Below are 16,413 nucleotides of genomic sequence, written 5' to 3' on the forward strand. Positions count from 1 at the left end.
GAAACTATAATATTTATAGGAAGTTACATATATAGTTTGCTGTGCTGAGCTGGCTTTGTGACCTGATTTTCACTTGCAACAGTGGGATGTAATGTGATTTAGAAATCTGTCTTTGGGCTTTTTGTGTGTTATACTACCGTTCAAAGTTTTAATATTTAATTAATGCTTAAATCCATGATTTTTGAAGGATGTGATGCTGAATTAATGGCTACTGAAAATTCAGCGGAATAAAAAATTCACCGGAATAACATGTTAAAATTGAATTTTAAATAGTAATATTTTACAATATTTCTGTTTTTACTGTGTTTTGGCAGAGACAGTTTATAAGAGACATGTCACTTCCTCAATCCTCAATACAACTATGTAAGTAAAACCTGTAACGGCAAAGATGGCGGTTGTGTGCACATGTCCCGCCCCTCCTGCTGGAAAGCCAATCATCTGCTTTTAACAGTCAAGCCGGGAAACATTTAAGCCTATCGTCTGGTTCCACTGACGTTTGTGCGCAGTTGAGGAAACCTTGCGCATGCGTAGGAAAGGTATAACCTGTGGAGAAAAAGGCATTTTAAACCTTATTTTGGGGCAAAGTCATCAACATTTTTCAGCGATTTTTATCATATTTTACTGCTGTTTCTATACATGCTGTTTTTATGTCCCGGTGACCAGTGAAAGTGCAGTTCTGACTCTCTGCCCATTCATTTAGATAGGAGCTGGTCTTGTTAGTCTGAAATAGCTGCCCGGAGGCGTTGCCAAGATGGTGGCTGACTGGCACAACTTGCCTAAAAGGACTTTGGTTTTGGTCAAATAAATGCAGCCTGGGTGGGAATTTATATATTAACATTTTAGGTACAAAATGAGGCAATTTTTTAGATTTATGGACGAAGCAACCAAGCACATTGGCTCTTATCCAAAACTTATCCAAAAGTGGGCTGCCTACATAGGATTTTAACACATTGTAGGCATGCTTCTGACATGCAGGCTGTTTCAAAATGTAGGCGGCATAGATATCTTATTTTGGCCAAATTCTAAGGCAGAGAAGGCAATACCTGAAACACTGTGACATAGTGAAAAAAAAAAAAAAAAGTTTCAAGTTGAATTTATTTGATCAAATCATATCATTGAATTTTTATATAATTATTTAATTATATAATTTGATTACATTTAATATATTTTATTTGTTTATATAGCAACATGCAAACAGAAAAAAAAAATGAAATTAACTGTTAGTTGATGCTATTTTAAAATCAATTATCATGCCTTTATGATTGATATTGATGACACCACTATATAATATTACTCAAATAAAACATCCCTCTTTATGGTCTTCTTAAATGAATGTCATTGCATTAAAGCGATGTTGATTATGTCTGCTTCAGTCACTTCTTTCTACTTGAATGTAGTATCTGGATTTTGATTAAACCATGCAGCTATTCTGGAAACCACTCTTGAGTTGTGGTTTGGGACTCTTAAGACTAGTTACCCTGCCAACAATACAATTCTGCCTAATGCTGGGATGATTGTCCTGATTGGACTGATGGTTTTTAGATGCCACCTGCTCAGGCGGCTAATCCCAGCACGGTTTATTGCTATAGAGGGAAATGATTGACTGTGATCATGTAGATACTTAGACTGCTGGTTGCCATGGTCACAGTGATGCCTTGAGTGGAATGTGTAGAGCCTTCTGACCCATTCAAGATGCTTCGTAATGGGTTGCATTCAAGATGTTGGGATACAAAGACGAGAAGAGGCATTTTAAGTAGTAAAAGCAGCAAAACACTTCAGTTTATTTTCTGCAGTCTGCAGTCTTGGACAGCCAGCATACATGCTATAAGAGAAAATGTGTCCAAACAGCTGCAGTGTGCTGGCAATTATTACCATGTTAAAATAAAAGCATGCTATTTTTATAGAGAGTTTCTTATATTATTTACTGTTTTAGTTGCTTCTGCTGATCTCTAGATTTTCTCTTGCAACATTAAATGAGTAGTTCACCCAAAAATGGAAATTATTTAATTACTATCAAATGTCATTGACATGTCATTATTTATTCATGTGGTTCCAAACTTTATTCCTGTGGAACTCAAAAACAAAAACCTTTCAACCTGATATTCAATTGAAATGTATTACAAATACTAATATTTTTTGTATTTTATTTTTTATATTATTATTGTTATACATGTTATATATTATATTAAACCTCTTAAGCACAAATGCTATTTTGGGGATTTCCGTTTTTTCCATTTTCTTACCTAATTTGTAAAGCTTCCTATTCTTTCCTGCAAAGGTGTAGACCCTGAAATTTGGTATCATTTTAAAGGAAACCCTTTGAAATTATATAAAACACTGTTGAAATTGATAAAAATGACAATATATGCTGTCTGTGTTATAATAAATAGGGAAAAAAACAAGGCGCTTTTTTATTTTATTTGTGTAAACTGAAGTTTGAAATAGCATAGCTCAGGCAATGAAGGGCCTAGCAACTTCAGACCAATTTTTTTGTTTTTCTAGCACATCTTAGCTAATAGAGGAAAAAGGAAATTTCTTTCTAACCTAATCTATGCAAAAGTTATTCTTTTTCAACTGAAGGAAGGAATAATACCATTTTTGTATACAATTTTAGTCTAAATAAGTATGAAGTCATCTTTTGCACACTTGCCACACTTGCAGTATGGAATAATGTGATATCTGTATATTATTTTACAGAAAACACTCAGAAGTTACATAAAAAGCTGCTGTTTGTGACAAATAGTATTATTTATGTTGTTTCACATATGATGAACCATCTCAATACAATGTGCTTTTTTTGTGTGTGTGTTTTCTGAACAGTCTTTGAAAGAGAATAAGTCAAATTGCACAATGGCAACATGCATAAAATTATAAAAAATATCTGGTCTATCACAATCTAAAATAGAATCCACAATCTCCAGCTTCATATCATTTCATTTATGTCTATTCTGCATCGTGTAAAGATTGGGAGACCTCGCCTGTCTCATTCATATATAATATTTTGATATTTTATAAGCCTGTCTGTTCTGTCCCCGAAGCTTGTACGCGAACTTCGGAGCCTCAACAAACAAATTTATGTTAATTCCTCCAGTACTGTACTGTTAACTGTACCTTCACTGAGATGCGGTCAAATACTGTAAAATTATGAAAATAAACAGATTAGCTTATTGCTAGTGGAGCTTCCAGGCCTCAGAATAAAGAATCAAATGTAGAAAAGCAAGTAGCACGCGTATACGCTTACCAGATGCGCGTCCTGACCTCTCCACGGCGACGGTGGTCATCCATAACTTGTATTATGAATATTATTCATTGTTAATCCGGCGATTCGCCTGCTTGTAGTTTCCCCTCACGTGGTCTTTGTTTAGAAGCAGCCAAAAACTCAATTTCCCATCGTCCAGCGCTTCGTCTGCGTCACACCGGCGGAAGGACTGGGCAGTCGCTGTCCACCCTCCCCCCCCCCTTTTGATTTTCGCACCTCTGACTGGAGGACACGGCTTGTGAATGGCAGCTATAAGGACTAATAGCGCTTCACAAAAGAGATCAGATGTCTATAGCAGAAGAAAGGCTTTAGGCACATCAATATGAGTTGGAGATCTGGTCAGTGTCACAGCCCTTTGGTCCTCTTTTGGCGCACTTGTACAAAACGCTTTATATCTCAGCAATGGAAGCACGCAGAAACGTAAAAATGGTCTTGTTTGAAAGAAGAGATTCTAATCTAAAAGATTATATCGAGTATATAGGTATGTGTGGCTGTTTGCGGCTGACTGAAGCGGTGCAAAGATGTATAAATAATAATTTGCAATGAGGTGAGAAATTTTACATCGCGATTCTGTTGAAGATCATTCGATCTGTGATTATTACACAATAACATGATCTACATCATCAGATTCCTGAGAATGAGAGCTTTCTTGTGATATATGACTTGACTGTTTTGGGAAAAATATTTTAAATACACATTCTTATGAAACATTATTCGCAATCGTTAGACGGAAATTTGTGGGGGGTGGGAATATATTTCTTAGCTTAATTTGACTACTTTATGTATGATAAAACCCCAATTAATACCCCAATTAACACTCTAAGCTTTCAAATGAACCCATATATGGCCTGATACCATATAAGGAAGGCTTTGCAAATGAAACACGAACATCTTGCATGCTATTTTTGGACCAGGTACCGGGTCTGCAGAGTTGAAGAGGTTTTAATATTATAATATTATTAAAGTATAATATTATTAATAACATATTTTATATTTGTTTCTTCTGAATCCATACAGTATAGCTCAGCATTAATAAATATATATATATATATATATATATACACAGTGCCTTGCGAAAGTATTCGGCCCCCTTGAACTTTGCGACCTTTTGCCACATTTCAGGCTTTAAACATAAAGATATAAAACTGTAATTTTTTGTGAAGAATCAAAAACAAGTGGGACACAATCATGAAGTGGAATGAAATTTATTGGATATTTCAAACTTTTTTAACAAATAAAAAACTGAAAAATTGGGCGTGCAAAATTATTCAGCCCCATTAAGTTAATACTTTGTAGCGCCACCTTTTGCTGCGATTACAGCTGTAAGTCGCTTGGGGTATGTCTCTATCAGTTTTGCACATCGAGAGACTGAAATTTTTGCCCATTCCTCCTTGCAAAACAGCTCGAGCTCAGTGAGGTTGGATGGAGAGCATTTGTGAACAGCAGTTTTCAGTTCTTTCCACAGATTCTCGATTGGATTCAGGTCTGGACTTTGACTTGGCCATTCTAACACCTGGATATGTTTATTTGTGAACCATTCCATTGTAGCTTTTGCTTTATGTTTTGGATCATTGTCTTGTTGGAAGACAAATCTCCGTCCCAGTCTCAGGTCTTTTGCAGGTTCCATCAGGTTTTCTTCCAGAATGGTCTTGTATTTGGCTCCATCCACCTTCCCATCAATTTTAACCATCTTCCCTGTCCCTGCTGAAGAAAAGCAGGCCCAAACCATGATGCTGCCACCACCATGTTTGACAGTGGGGATGGTGTGTTCAGGGTGATGAGCTGTGTTGCTTTTACGCCAAAAATAACATTTTGCATTGTTGCCAAAAAGTTCGATTTTGGTTTCATCTGACCAGAGCACCTACTTCCACATGTTTGGTGTGTCTCCCAGGTGGCTTGTGGAAAACTTTAAACGACACTTTTTATGGATATCTTTAAGAAATGGCTTTCTTCTTGCCACTCTTCCATAAAGGCCAGATTTGTGCAGTATACGACTGATTGTTGTCCTATGGACAGAGTCTCCTACCTCAGCTGTAGATCTCTGCAGTTCATCCAGAGTGATCATGGGCCTCTTGGCTGCATCTCTGACAGTCTTCTCCTTGTATGAGCTGAAAGTTTAGAGGGACGGCCAGGTCTTGGTAGATTTGCAGTGGTCTGATACTCCTTCCATTTCAATATTATCGCTTGCACAGTGCTCCATGGGATGTATAAAGCTTGGGAAATCTTTTTGTATCAAAATCCGGCTTTAAACTTCTCCACAACAGTATCTCGGACCTGCCTGGTGTGTTCCTTGTTCTTCATGATGCTCTCTGCTTTAGACGGACCTCTGAGACTATCACAGTGCAGGTGCATTTATACAGAGACTTGATTACACACAGGTGGATTCTATTTTATATCATTAGTCATTTAGGTCAACATTGGTTCATTCAGAGATCCTCACTGAACTTCTGGAGAGAGTTTGCTGCACTGAAAGTAAAGGGGCTAAATAATTTTGCACGCCCAATTTTTCAGTTTTTTATTTGTTAAAAAAGTTTGAAATATCGAGTAAATTTCGTTCCACTTCATGATTGTGTCCCACTTGTTGTTGATTCTTCACAAAAAAATTACAGTTTCATATCTTTATGTTTGAAGCCTGAAATGTGGCAAAAGGTCACAAAGTTCAAGGGGGCCGAATACTTTCACAAGGCACTGTATATATATACTTTATTCATTTCAAATGTATAATAAATGTAGTACTTTATTTTATATAGTGTTGGGTAAGTTACAATAATGAATCCCTCAAAAAAGTTTTGCATTACTTATTAATAATAATTTCTAATTAAATCATCAGCCTCGACCAGTTAGACAGTAAGGATAGACATAAAATTGCATAAAATAGACATAAAAAAAGGGAAATTAATTACTTGGTAACACATTACACCAGGGCTATTCAAATCTTGCCCTGGAGGGCTAGTGCACTCCAGAGTTTAGCTCCAACCCCAATCAAACACACTTGAGTCTGTTAATCAATGTCTTTGGGATCATCAGAAAATCACAGGTAGTTGGTTTGATCAGTGTTGGAGCTAAACTCTCCAGTGCAGTAAATGGTCTTTCCACATTGAACTGAAAATACATAAGGAGTGAAAATACATGAAGAGACAATAACAATCAGTCAGAACATTTGATCATTAATATAACTAGAATTAAATATTGAGTTTTATTTTAAACTTATACTTGTCCAGACTGACATAAAGTCCTGTTGCTTGTCATGGTTAGAAACCTATTAGAAAAGACTATTTTTGGGTATCTGTTGTAATTTCCAAGGTCTTCTGCTCTTATTTGCTGCAGTTTATCGGAGTACCTTTAGTGGTGTGTGCAGAACACATGAACACATGAACAGGCTGTACAGGTACAGTTTCATGGCTTTGTTCATTGAGTTTTGTGAAGGTTTTAGTCAAGGCTGCTGTTGTTTGCATAACTCAGCGGTTTCATCACTGCTTCTCTACCTGGTCTCAGCGGTATGTTTCTCTCAGCTGGAGACCACAGCACCCGCTGACTCCCACGAGAGTCACCACTGAGGGCTGAGTGCCCTGGGCTTCACATGTTGTGTTTGACCAATCACAAAACACAATGGTTCCTTTGACACAAAGCACTCTGGGAGGAAGTAGTCACAATGCTTAAAGAGGGGACGAACTGTGTGCAAAAACCTTGTGGCGTTTAACTCTGAACCTGGCATCTGTTGGAAAATTGTGCCAGAGGCTCACCCTTTTGTTTAAAAAAAAAGAAGGTGTTGGTGGTTGTTGTAGTGAAATTCCTCCAGATTCTCAGATCACTCTTTTGCTGTGTGTGTAAACAGTGCCCACGATGTGTGAATGATTCAGACCCAGCATCAAGACCGTTTGGTTATTGTGGCAATAGTTAAATTTTTGTCATGCCAGTATTGATTTTTTAATAGTATGCTATAAAAGGTATAGGCTAATTGTTATATCTGGTGGATCTGAAACAACTTGCTAGTACCTTGCTAGTACAGGTCTGGACCCCCTTTTGTCTTCGTAACTGCATTAATTCTTTGTGGCATAGATTCAAAAAGGTGTTGGAAACATTCCTCAGAGATTTTGGTCCAAATTGACATGATAGCATCACACAGTTGCTGCAGATTTGTCAGCTGCACATCCATGATGCCAATCTCACATTTCACCACATCCCAAAGCTGCTCTATTGGGTTGAGATCTGGTGACTTCGGAGGCCATTTGTGTAAAGTGAACTCATTGTCATGTTCAAGAAACCAGTCTGAGATGATTTGAGCTTTGTGACATGGTGCATTACTCTGCTGAAGTAGCCATCAGAAGATGGGTACACTGTAGTCATAAAGGGATGGACATGGTCAGCAGCAATACTCAGGTTAGCTGTGGTGTTTAAATGATGCTCAGTTGGTGCTAAGGGGCCAAAAGTGTGCCAAGAAAATATCCCCCACACCATTACACCACCAGCAGCAGCCTGAACCGTTGAGACAAAGCAGGATGGATCCATGCTTTCATATTCTTTACACCAAATTCTGACCCTACCTTCTGAATGCCGCAGCAGAAATCGAGACTCATCAGATCAGGCAACATTTTTCCAATCTTCTATTGTCCAATTTTGGTGGGCCTGTGCGAATTGTAGCCTCTGATTCCTGTTCTTAGCTGACAGGAGCGTTACCCAGTGTGGTCTTCTGCTGCTGTAGCCCATCTGCTTTAGGGTTCGACGTGTTGAGCATTCAGAGATGGTATTCTGCATTACTTGGTTGTAATGAGTTTATATTTAATTTACTGTTTCTATTAGGGTTGTGCCGATAGACGATAGTATCATGTATCAATGATAGTCAGAGATACTGACATAAGCAGATAAATCTCTGTCGATAATCAAGACAATATTAGGCTCATTTTCCTATTACTGTATTAGATAATAATAATAAAAACTTTTATTTGTATTAGGTGGTTTATTATAATTCGGCTATCAAACTGCCTAGCTATTTCACTTCAGCACCGCATTTTAAACACACACACACATACACACACACACACACACACACACACACTGCACATGCGAGCGCAGGAGGATTAGAGCCTGTAGTCACTGAAATTGTCCACTTTGACTCGGATAACTCGTTAAATCCATGAAATGAAAGTGATAGAAAACGAGGAGTTGGCGTACCACACATTTAATGGCTGGTAACGTTACACGGCAATGTGCTCTTCAAGAAAGAGATCTACTCTTTCTTGGCGTTACAAATAAAGACAAAATGATAACAATACGGCAGAGCAAACTTATCCATAGTGGTTCTCACATATTCCTTCTCTTAAAGACTGATCACTTATAACACTCACTATGTGGTGATGACGTAGAAGGACTATGTGAGATCCACTATTGATGATAAGTTCGCTCTGCCGCCTTGTTATTATTTTCATGCACACCGCACTATAATGTGATGCATGCTAAATACATAGTTTTGGCCGTTACAAAGTCTCCATCCACAAATAGATGTTCATCGTCTGCAGATATAAAGTAATTTCATTGCACTTTAACAAGTAAACTGAATGGCCTGTATGTGTGCAATATTTTAAACGAGCCCTCACTGAGTTTAATGCACAGTTATGTAAGAATGCATCTCTTTCTTGTTTGCGGCGGTGCGTTGGTCTCGTCATGAGGCGTGCGCTCCGGAGCGCTGTATGACTGATGCTTCAGTTAAATTCAGCTTTACAGTTTTTGAAATACTCAAGCCAGCCCGTCTGGCACCAACAACCATTCCAGGTTCAACGTCACTTAAATCCCCTTTCTTCTCCATTCTGATGCTCGGTTTGAACTTTAGCAAGTCGTCTTCATCACATCTAGATGCCTAAATGCATTGAGTTGCTGCCATGTGATTGGCTGATTAGCAATTTGTGTTACCAAGCAATTGAACAGATGTTCCTAATAAAGTGGAAAGCCAGTCAATCAATAACCACTAGCACTTTGACTTTATTTTCTTTTTTATTTTAGTAGCTTTGTTATGCACCTTTGTCATTTTTATTCGTTTTTGTTTAATATTTATATGAATCCCTTTTTTTTTTGTAATTTTAGAGCTTAAACTTTTTACTGTTTTTAATGAATTTATTGTAAAGTTCTGCACTGTTAAAAATAAATAAATAATAATCATAAATCTGCCAGGACATTATCCATTCATTTTACAGACATTTTTGTTAAATTTAAAACTTAAACCTAAAACTCAAAAATGAAAAATGCTGGTAAAACACCAATAAACACACAAACAAACGATTAAATATATAAATAAATAAATAAATGATCAAGTGGGAAATTTCTTAGCTGTAATACAGTACAGATATATTTCAATTAGCAAATTTTTTTAAATAGTTTTAGTTGGCCGCAACCGTATCAGTCAGAGCACAAAAGAGAAAGAAAATAATCACTTACCATTTGTTCATTCATTCAGTTTTTGGATAAACTTAACTAGATGTTTATTTCAACATTTAACTAAGATTTGATCATATATAAGCATATAACTGATGAAGAATACCAAAGAATGACTATTAGTTTCAAACATTGTGCATTTAGACCAGAGCAAACTTGTAGTGGTCTCATTATGAACTCCTGGCAGATAGAGAAAATAAAGGAGTGAAAACTCCTCATGGGGACACTGGGACTGAAGAAATGGGGTTCTGCACATTCTTTCCATGTTGGATTTAGTAATATTTGAGGGGGTGAAAAAGAAAGCCACAGTGTTCTGGTAGAGCTTCATTCCAGCCAGTAGAGGCGATAAGAAGAGCAGAAAGAGCTGGACTCGAATCCGTGAACTCTTCCACCAGCCTGACATCTAGTGGAGGATTTGTGTAGTGCACCTCAACCAGACGGCCCTTTGTCATTGTCACTGTCTTATTGTTCTTGTTGTGCTGGCTAAAGCAAGATTTACGATAACTGATGTTCATATTTAAGGTTTTGGATTTGGACAAACCATTAAGCATTTCATTTAACGTGTAACATGTGCCACACCATTTATTATGGCTGAAGTGATTTGGCTTTGTTGAATTGAGATGTGCTATTGCGTTTCTAAGCAGTTATTCTCTGTACACCATAGACTCAAAACAACTTAGCAATTACAATTTAATAATAATAATAATAATAATAATAATAATAATAATAAAGGTTTTAAATAATTGTAATAAACTCTACTTTGCACTCATTTAATAATAATTTGTCATGTGTCTTTTATATTCTTATTTTATATAGTCTTATATTTCACATTAATAACACAATAATTTTTCTTCATACACAAAAAATATTTAAGTTAAACTAAATCTAAATATTTTTTTCTATTCTTTTTTTCTCTCATTATTTTTTAATTTTTTACATTTTTAATTTTTATTTTTTCTATTGTTAAATAGTAACAAGAATAATGATTTATTATATTATTTATTTTTTTCATATTTATATATTATTTTAATGTGTATATTTCTTCATAGTTTCTCCTAACACTTCATGTACTGCTCTTAACAGCAGGTGGTGACAAAACATTTAAGCAATTTTTTATTTTGCCTCTTTTGTGATGGAGGTCTCCATTTGATTCCAGTGCAGTTTGTCCATGTTATCTTGACCTCTATAACCTTCGTATAAGTGTAAATTTAGGGTCACCCGCCCCCTTACAAACATTGAGCCTACAAGAAAGCATTTCAGATTCTTTGTTGTTTTAACTTAGTCAATACTTCACTTTCATCTGGTCTGGATCTACATCTCAACGTATCTACTAACAAATGACAAAAATACTATCCATTCTGTTCTGGTCGAATCTCACCTGACATTTGTTTTCTCTTTCTTTCATTTCAACTCTTATCTTTCAAGTAATCCTTTAGATATAATGGGAAAACAAGGAGGCAGAGCTTTAGTTGTTCTATATCAGAAGGCAAATGTTTGGCGAGCTGTGTGTTTGCATTTGTGTTCCTTGTCACACAGGGTCTCTCAGTTCATAATCAAGTGCGTCTGTGTGCGGGCACAGAACCTCTTTTGTCCTCCACTCTATCCCAACATGCCTTTTGTGAGTACAAAGGCGGCCCAGTTCTGGCGTCAGTGATCTTGTGTGTGTGGAAGGGGACAGGGCCGGCTGTATGCTCAGCCTCAGATACATGGTCACTCTGATGGGTTAGTCTGAAGAACCACTTCTAGCTCTCTGGTGAAAAGACCTGTTCATTTAGTAGTGTCTTGCCAAGCCTGTTTGTAGTGTACTTCTGTAAATAATATTTAAAATTAAAAGCTGGTTCTCCAAGAGAAAAGCATTGTGAGGTCAGATGTAACTTTTCATTTGCTTTATAAAGCAATTTTATATAAAGTGCATTTTTTCTGATTAGCATTTTTCTGAATCTGATTAGCATCATTCATTTTTTATATTATTATTATTATTATTATTATTATTATTATTTGCTGTCTTGCTGACGGTTTCCTGTATTGTTGTAGAGAAATTTAATTTCTGTTCTGTAACTGCATTTCTCCATGTGGGTCAGCAGTGCCCTTTTCTGTAGCCTCTTTTCAGTCTGATATCAATGTCTTCTAGTCCTTTGATGAGATTTCTGGGAGAGCGTGTGGTTTTACAGATGAACAGACTTTGATCTGTTCTCTTTCCTTCTCTTTTTACCTGCAGGACCTGGAGATCGTTTATTCCTACTTGCATGGAATGGAGGCGCTGTCCAATCTTCGGGAGCACCAGCTGAGGTAAAACTGAAGGAAGGATTTGATAAATGAATGGAAAAAATGCACAAATGTTTCTGAGGTCAAGCAGGTGATGTATTGCGGGTTATGCATACAGATGAGTGAAAAACTGTTTTGCTGTGTTTAGGATGATTCATTATTTTTATTTTATTTTATTACAAAACTAGTAAAGATATTTGATGTTTTATCATTTGAGTTTTGGAGTACTTTTTTTCTCTAGTGTAAATTTATTACAAATGTTATCTTATTTTTTTATTTTATGTTGCACAGTCAGGTATTTTATTATATATAATTTTTATTTTATTTTTTCTTAAGATATGTTATGATATTTGTTGTTTTTATAATTTGTGAACAATTATAAAAAAAATGATAACAATTTCGGACTGCCATTTTTAGTTATGTTATTCAATAGTGTTAATATTTTATCAGTTCTGTCTGTTATTATTATTCTTATTATTCTTCTTCTTATTCTTATTTTATTATTATCTGTCATTAATTACTCACCCTCATGTCGTTCCAAACCCAGAAAGACCTTTGTTCATCTTCAGAACACAAATGATATATTTTTGATAAAATCCGAGGTCATTCTTTCGCACCCTCCATAGACAGCAATGGAACTTCGTCGTACAAGGCCCAGAGAGGTAGTAAAGACATCATTAAAATAATCCATGTGTCATCAACTGTAGAGGTTCAACCATAATCTTATGAAGCTACGAGAATACTTTTTGTGTGTAAAGGAAATAAAATAATACTTTATTCAACAATTTCTTCTCTTCCATTATTTTTTGTCCACAAAGATAACAAAAATGTAAATAAAATAACAGTTGAACCACTGAGGTCACATGGACTAACTACTTTCTAAGCCTTGTATGTTGCAGTTGCATTGCAGTTTATGCAGGACAGAAATCTTTCTCTTGGATTTAATCAGAAATATCTTAATTTGTGTCCTGAAGATTAATGAAGGTCTTACGGGTTTGGAACGACATGAGGGTGAGTAATTAACGAACTAATCAGATATTCCGATTATTAATGGGGTTAATGATTTGAGTTTTGGCTTAAGGTATTTGCATTGTTATCTGAACTCTTAAATCGACCTCAGAATGACCCTCTCAAGGATTTCATGTCATTATGTTTATACTCATGTGGATGTGAATATTAGGGGGAAAATACTTTGCTACTTGACCACAGTGTTCTAGAACATTCCTAACCCTACCTGACCCCTCCAAATCCCCTTCATTGGTCTGTACACATCTTCAGGAATGCGTCAGATGGACTTGGTTGACATTCTGCCCCCCAACCGAGCTGAACTTTAAGGAATGTCTTTTGAAGAATGTTTTTGTCCTTTGGATTGTTTTGTTCTGTGGCGATGCATCCGAGTTTGCTTAAACAGCACTTCTGGCATAAACCAAAACTGAAATATGTCATGCACAAACAGAGTTTGGTTTGGTCCTTGTTGTTCTTCACAACAGGCGGCCTGTATTTTTTTCTTTCTTTTCAAACGGAATGCCAACCAGACCTGAATATCCTCGAGACATTTCGTCCTGAAATCCATTTTGGTTTCACAACACGATATTTCATAATCACAGACAAAAATATGAGGTTCATTGCTTCTTTTGGAACCATTAAGTTTGGATTTGTCACTGATTTATGGTTCTCTCTTTCTCTTGTCCTCTTTTTTTTCCCCAGGATAATGTGTGAAACCGTCCGCTACGAAAGACATGAAGCCAACGAAGTGCTCTATTAGTGAGTAACAACCATGCTTTCCATCCAATTTCCTTTTGTTTAAAGCCATTATGCTTCTGTAAGCCTTTATAGGATTTGCAATGCATAACCACAAATAATCTTCAAAGATCGTGCCACTCCAGAAGCGATGATAAATATAGCCCGCTTTTGAGAAGAATTATCAAATCACAAAGGTGAGATGTGAACTCGCTGAAGCAAAAGTGTTATATTCAGCGCTGCATGAGCCTTCTGTTGTGTTATAATGAGAATCCTAGCTGAAAATGGCATTATGAGGAATACAGGGTTTCTGGGTGATACACACACAGCTATTGATCTGCAACATCTAAGACACACTGACCCACTTTAGATCTGCCCTTCATCTGACGTGTGTTTTTAAAAAGTCCTTGCTTGTATCCTCTCATTGCTGTCCAAAGTTTATGTTGGATTTGTCTGGTGCCAAACACTTCTTGCTTTTTTTCTGGTCCTGCCCAACACACACACACACACACACACACACACCCTGGATTTTATGTGACCCTGGACCACAAAAACAGTCATAAGGGTCAATTTTTCTAAATTGAGATTTCTGGAAGCTGAATAAATAAGCTTTTGAATAAATAAGCCACTGATGTATGGTTTGTTAGGATAGGGCAATATTTATTACATGGCTAATTGCCACATGAGTTAATAATTAGATGCAGAATATTGAATGCAAATGAAATTGAATGAAATTTGAATGCACAGCTTCCGTGAAGACAGCAGTTGCGAGCAAGCGGCAAATTCAAACTAAACGGACATTTAAGGTAAACGGTGAAGTCAAATCACATATTTACACAACATTTCACTATAGAATAATTAAGGCAATAAAAGAATTAAGATGAAAATGTTTTAAAACCTTACCAGTTTTTTTGTTCTCTTATAATCCATTACAGCGTACAAAACAATCGTAGCAAAAAACCTTTGAATCGAGGTTTTAATATTTTATTATCAAAACAAACGCAAAGCTTCCACCTAGAAAAAAAATAGTTCAAGCAAACAATTTTTTTTTTTTTTTTTTACGTGAGTGACTTTAACTAACTGGTGAGAGAAAAATGGCACTATCAGAGACTACAAAGGAACGTCGACAGTGAAAATAAGGCATAGAAAGAAGATTACAATTATGTGTTTATCCTACCTAGTTTTGTGAATTAGTGTGTTTTATCTGCAACAAAGTTGTCGCTGGTTGCAAAGTATATAATATTAGATAGCTACACAAATTAAAAGCTTTTCAAATTAAAAGCTCTCAATTCATCTAAAAAATTAAAATAAAAAAATAGCTGCAAAAAAGTTATCGTGTCTTGAATTAGACAACAATTTGGCAAAACAAATGCATTGGAGATGGTTGGAGATGACACAAACTTTCTTTTGGATCGTAAGTTTGTCTCACTTGTCTAATAGGCTGTTGCTAATATTTGTTGGTTTATCTAATAGTTGTGGATTTGTATAGTCCTCTGTTTTAGGAGGTTGTTTTCATCTATACACTCTCAAAACTCCCGGTGGCAGACTATTTAAGTACTAACACTCCACTGAGTCTGCTATACCAGCCTAGACGCTGTTCCTCAGCGACTCACTCCACTGTTTTTTTATTAGACAGCTCGCTGGTTTAAAGCTCAGCACTAATAATAATCTTCAGACTTGTGTGCTTCTGCTGCTGATTTCCCTCAGGAACAAACCACTCCCACTGCAACAGCCTCTGAAGCACTAGTGCCAAATACACAAACATCATGCTTTCCGAGATGCTATAAAGGCAAGTCTTTTATGCTTTATATTTGATCAGGTTCGAAGGACAATAATATCACACTGGGGTTTCTAAAAATTATAGTGATAAAAGTTTTAACGTTGTTACTGGGTCACATTGATTTCTGCTTTCTGTAAATAATATTTAAGCAGTGTTTACATTTGTTAAACAAGTTGACAACATCAGGGAACTTTGCTCGGGGACTCTTTTTTTCATGTTCATGCTAATTATGCTCTTATACAAGAATTAGACATTCACATCATACATGAAGACATAATTTTTCTGTTTTAGTTGACAATTGATACAGATAATTTCTGTGATTTATGTCAGAGTGATCAATAAAGTAACATTTTTTTACTACTTACTAGATGTGTGAAGCTCCAGAAATTTCTTCTTTAATTGCTTTAATGTTCGATCTCACAATAGTTATCACAATACTAGCAAAGTAACAATAAAAGTGTTCGTATTGAGCAACAAAATTGTAGCAACCTCAGTTTTATATGGTTGAGTTTATTCTGACCAAGTTTTTATTTTCTTTTATTAATCATTGGTCTCGCATAGTAGCATACATTTAAATTATGATAAACACCATTAAAACCACACACACAGCACATTAATACCATGGTAAAAATATAACTATATGGTTTTTCTATAGCCTATTTGTATGAGGAACAGTTGTCTAAAATCATTCAGTATAAATGAACACATGCTACAGCCTAATCACAAATACACAATTACTGAATATACCATTAATCTTTTATTAAAATTCAGTGTGAATATCCAAAATTTCTGCTACAAGAAATGTGGCATGATTCAAATGAGTCGCTGTTTCGGTCCGCTTTTGGCGCATAAACATTAAATCTAACATTTATCTCTTCATATCGTTTTATCCAGGAAATTATATTGTGATAATTATTGTTATCAATTTATCGTCCAGCCCTAG

General features: G+C 36.0%; 1 protein-coding gene across 10 annotated transcripts in view; it reads left to right on the plus strand.

The window, feature by feature from the left end:
- The window catches only part of LOC127971467 (rap guanine nucleotide exchange factor 2-like), a 103,943-nt gene that overhangs the window by 19,964 nt on the left and 67,566 nt on the right, over positions 1 to 16,413 (plus strand). For all 10 annotated transcript variants that reach the window (XM_052574477.1, XM_052574483.1, XM_052574487.1 and 7 more), the window contains exons 2-3: positions 11,904 to 11,974; positions 13,658 to 13,714. In XM_052574477.1, coding sequence (XP_052430437.1) covers positions 11,904 to 11,974; positions 13,658 to 13,714 — 128 coding nt within the window. The remainder of the gene's footprint in view (positions 1 to 11,903; positions 11,975 to 13,657; positions 13,715 to 16,413) is intronic.

This window comes from Carassius gibelio, chromosome B14, assembly GCF_023724105.1.
Source record: "Carassius gibelio isolate Cgi1373 ecotype wild population from Czech Republic chromosome B14, carGib1.2-hapl.c, whole genome shotgun sequence".
Classification (NCBI taxonomy): Eukaryota; Metazoa; Chordata; class Actinopteri; order Cypriniformes; family Cyprinidae; genus Carassius; species Carassius gibelio.